This window comes from Gracilinanus agilis, chromosome 3 (genome assembly GCF_016433145.1).
Source record: "Gracilinanus agilis isolate LMUSP501 chromosome 3, AgileGrace, whole genome shotgun sequence".
Lineage (NCBI taxonomy): Eukaryota > Metazoa > Chordata > Mammalia > Didelphimorphia > Didelphidae > Gracilinanus > Gracilinanus agilis.
Genome location: NC_058132.1, coordinates 528,496,123 through 528,499,654, shown reverse-complemented (window position 1 = coordinate 528,499,654; position 3,532 = coordinate 528,496,123). Strand labels below are relative to the sequence as shown.

At 37.3% G+C, this 3,532-nt stretch overlaps 1 protein-coding gene across 1 annotated transcript in view; it reads left to right on the top strand.

Moving 5' to 3' along the window:
- HS6ST3 (heparan sulfate 6-O-sulfotransferase 3) overlaps window positions 1-2,462 on the top strand; it is a 784,799-nt gene extending 782,337 nt beyond the window's left edge. The window contains exon 2 of the mRNA XM_044667226.1: window positions 1,763-2,462. Coding sequence (XP_044523161.1) covers window positions 1,763-2,462 — 700 coding nt within the window. The remainder of the gene's footprint in view (window positions 1-1,762) is intronic.
- Window positions 2,463-3,532: the final 1,070 nt, after the last annotated feature.

The window sequence follows — 3,532 nt, the reverse complement described above, 5'->3', positions numbered from 1 at the left end:
CATTAATGTCCCAATTTTGCCACATCCCCTCCAGCATTCATTACTCTCACCTGCTATCATTTTAGCCAATCTGCTAGGTGTGAGGTGATACCTCAGAGTTGTTTTGATTTGCATTTCTCTAATAATTAGAGATTTAGAACACTTTCTCATGTGCTTATTGATACTTTTGATTTCTTTATCTGAAAATTGCCTATTCATGTCCCTTGCCCATTTATCAATTGGGGAATGGCTTGATTTTTTTATACAATTGATTTAGCTACTTATATATTTGCGTAATTAGACCTTGTGAGAGTTTTTTGTCATAAAAAATTTTCCCAGTTTGTTGTTTCCCTTCTGATTTTGGTTGCATTGTTGTTTTTGAATAAAACCTTTTTAATTTAATATAATCAAAATTATTTATTTTACATTTTGTATTTTTTCTAACTCTTGCTTGGTTTTAAAATTTTCCCTTTCCCATAGATCTGACAAGTAGTCTATTCTGTATTCACTTAATTTACTTATAGTTTCCTTCTTTATAATCAAGTCATTCACCCATTCTGAATTTATCTTAGTGTAGGGTGTGAGATGTTGTTCTAAATCTAATCTCTCTCATACTGTTTTCCATTTTTCCCAGCACTTTTTGTCAAATCGTGGATTTTTGTCCCAAAAGTTGGGCTCTTTGGGTTTATCATACATTGTCTTGTGGATGTCACTTACCCCAAGTCTATTCCACTGATCCTCCCTTCTGTTTCTGCATGTTACAAGTCTTGTTGGTCCTCTATCTCACCAGAACAAAATAGTATTGTGGCTATGCACTCATCTAAGTGTCCTGAGTAGTCAAGCTGCCCATTGGGTCTAACTGATGCTGAGTAAAAGCAGAAAAGGAGAAGGAAAAGAGGGAAAATCAGGCCTCTGGTGGCTGATTTTCTATGACCCTTGAAATGATAGCATAACTTCTCTAAAAGAGAAAACATCAATCCCTTAACCATCATAAAGATAATCAACAAGAGACTTTTTCTCTGCATAGTCCATTCCTTTTCTTTTTCTTTCTTCCTACTTTAGAGTAGAGGTAATAATATATATTTTGCCTTATGGATCCCTTTAGCAACATAGTGAAATTTATAGTCCTTTTTAAGAATAATATTTATAATGTATAAAATGAGATTATTTATTTATTTATTTATAAATTTCACTATGCTGCTAAAGGAATACATAAGGCAAAAATATTTATATATTTATAATCTTATTATATATAAAATATATAATAAATAATCATATATAATATATTATAATACATAATAAAATGTATATGTATATGTATGTGTTATATATATAGTATTACAAAGGAAACAAAATAGATTGAAGTAACAATTTTTAGTTTTTTTAAGTTGACCATAAGTTGAGATTTCCTGATTTAGATAATCACTAGTGTCTCCTTACAACTATAACATTTTATGAACAATGATTCTGTGGCTCAAGATTCAGCCTAGAAAATAGTAGAAGTACAAAACCCTGTGAATTCTGGACAGAATCAGAAAGATTAGAATTTGAATCCTGCTTCAGATACTGGCTGTATAGCCCTGGCCAGGGCAAGTAACCTCTCTCATTTTCCCATTCATGTAATGAAAGTAGTAATACTACCTAATTTCCTGAGTTGCGGGGACTAAATGAAATAAGATAAACAAGGCGTATTGCAAATTGCAAGGTGTTTCATAAGTGCTCATTATTGTTCATGTGGTTAGTATTATTGCAGCTCTTAACTTTCTTTTGCAATTTATTCTAGGAATTTCTACTATATCACAATGCTGAGGGATCCAGTGTCTCGCTACCTGAGTGAATGGAAGCATGTCCAGAGAGGGGCCACTTGGAAGACTTCTCTTCATATGTGTGATGGGAGAAGCCCGACCCCAGATGAGCTGCCCACCTGCTACCCAGGGGATGATTGGTCCGGCGTCAGTCTGAGGGAGTTTATGGATTGTGGCTATAACCTGGCTAATAACCGACAGGTCCGTATGTTGGCAGATCTTAGCCTGGTGGGATGCTACAACTTGACTTTCATGAACGAGAGTGAACGCAACACCATCCTGTTGCAGAGTGCCAAAAACAACCTGAAGAACATGGCCTTCTTTGGACTTACAGAATTCCAGCGGAAAACTCAGTTCCTGTTTGAGAGGACATTCAATCTCAAGTTCATCTCCCCCTTCACGCAGTTCAACATCACGCGGGCTTCGAACGTGGACATCAATGAAGGGGCTCGCCAGCGCATCGAGGAGCTGAACTTCCTGGACATGCAACTTTATGAGTATGCAAAAGACCTTTTCCTGCAACGCTACCACCACACCAAACAGCAGGAACACCAGAGGGACAGGCAGAAGAGGCGGGAAGAGCGGAGGCTGCTAAAGGAGCATCGGGCTCACAGGTGGCAGAAGGAGGATGAGACGGCCGTCACAGAGGACTACAACAGTCAAGTGGTCCGATGGTGACACCTTCTGTTTCTCCTCCCATGGAGGTAGGAGGACCACGGACAATGTTGGTATTTTGTTGAATCATCCAAGGGAATGGTAAAAATGAGCCATGCTTTCCGAAGAGATGAGACTTGATTTGAACATCAGTCCTCCCTTTCTTTTAGGTTTTAGGGTTTTTTTTTCCTTTATATTTTAACCAACTGAAGGAATAATTCCACTTATTTTTTCTTGATGTTTTTCAATCAATGATATTAAATAGAATCACATCCCAAACAAAACTACTCTGAAAGACCCACACCAAGATGGTGAACCAAGAAATCTGTTTTTGCCTCCTTCCTTTCAGCTGCATGGTAGTGAGAATGGTGTGAGAAGTCAGAGACTACAGTGGCATGAATGTAAAAATCAAGCTGAGTCTTGGGAGTTCTGTAGAAACCAGTCTGTTTTCACAACATCTTTCTAACAGTATTATAGGACTATTTATACTGATCAAGAAAGGAGAGGAGAGAGAGAGAAAAACATTTGAAGGCACTAAGTCAAGAAAGAAGAGAATGCCATCCACTGCTGTGTGGAATCCATGCTAGAAGATGAAGTGTTGTGGACCTTCCTTCACTTTTTGCCTATGAATGGCCTGACTCTGGATGCATTTTAGAACACAATCAAAAGGCAATCACTGCTGCACTAGTCTTACTGTGGCCATCATTCTAGGCCTAGGCCATATAAAGTTCCCCATCATTCTTTTCTAAAAATAAGGTCCTGTTAAGTGACTGAGTGTAGCCATTAAAAAAGGATCATTATCAGCAATTTCTCACTTACAGGTGGATGTCATTTTTTTCTCCTAAAAATTGAAAATGGAACTGAAAATAAAATATGAAGAAAGTGATATGTCTACCATGTTCTAAACTTTCTAGTGAAGCATATTTATTAAATGAGTATTTGTATCTTTCCAAGGAAAATGGAAACACATATCTTCCTTGGTGTGGCACTGCTATGATATTGTAGCTACAAAGTTTTGGCTAGCATGTATTCAAGGTCATTGTTCTCAAGTTGTTCTATGAATTAGACCATACACTGGATACCACAAATGGGTG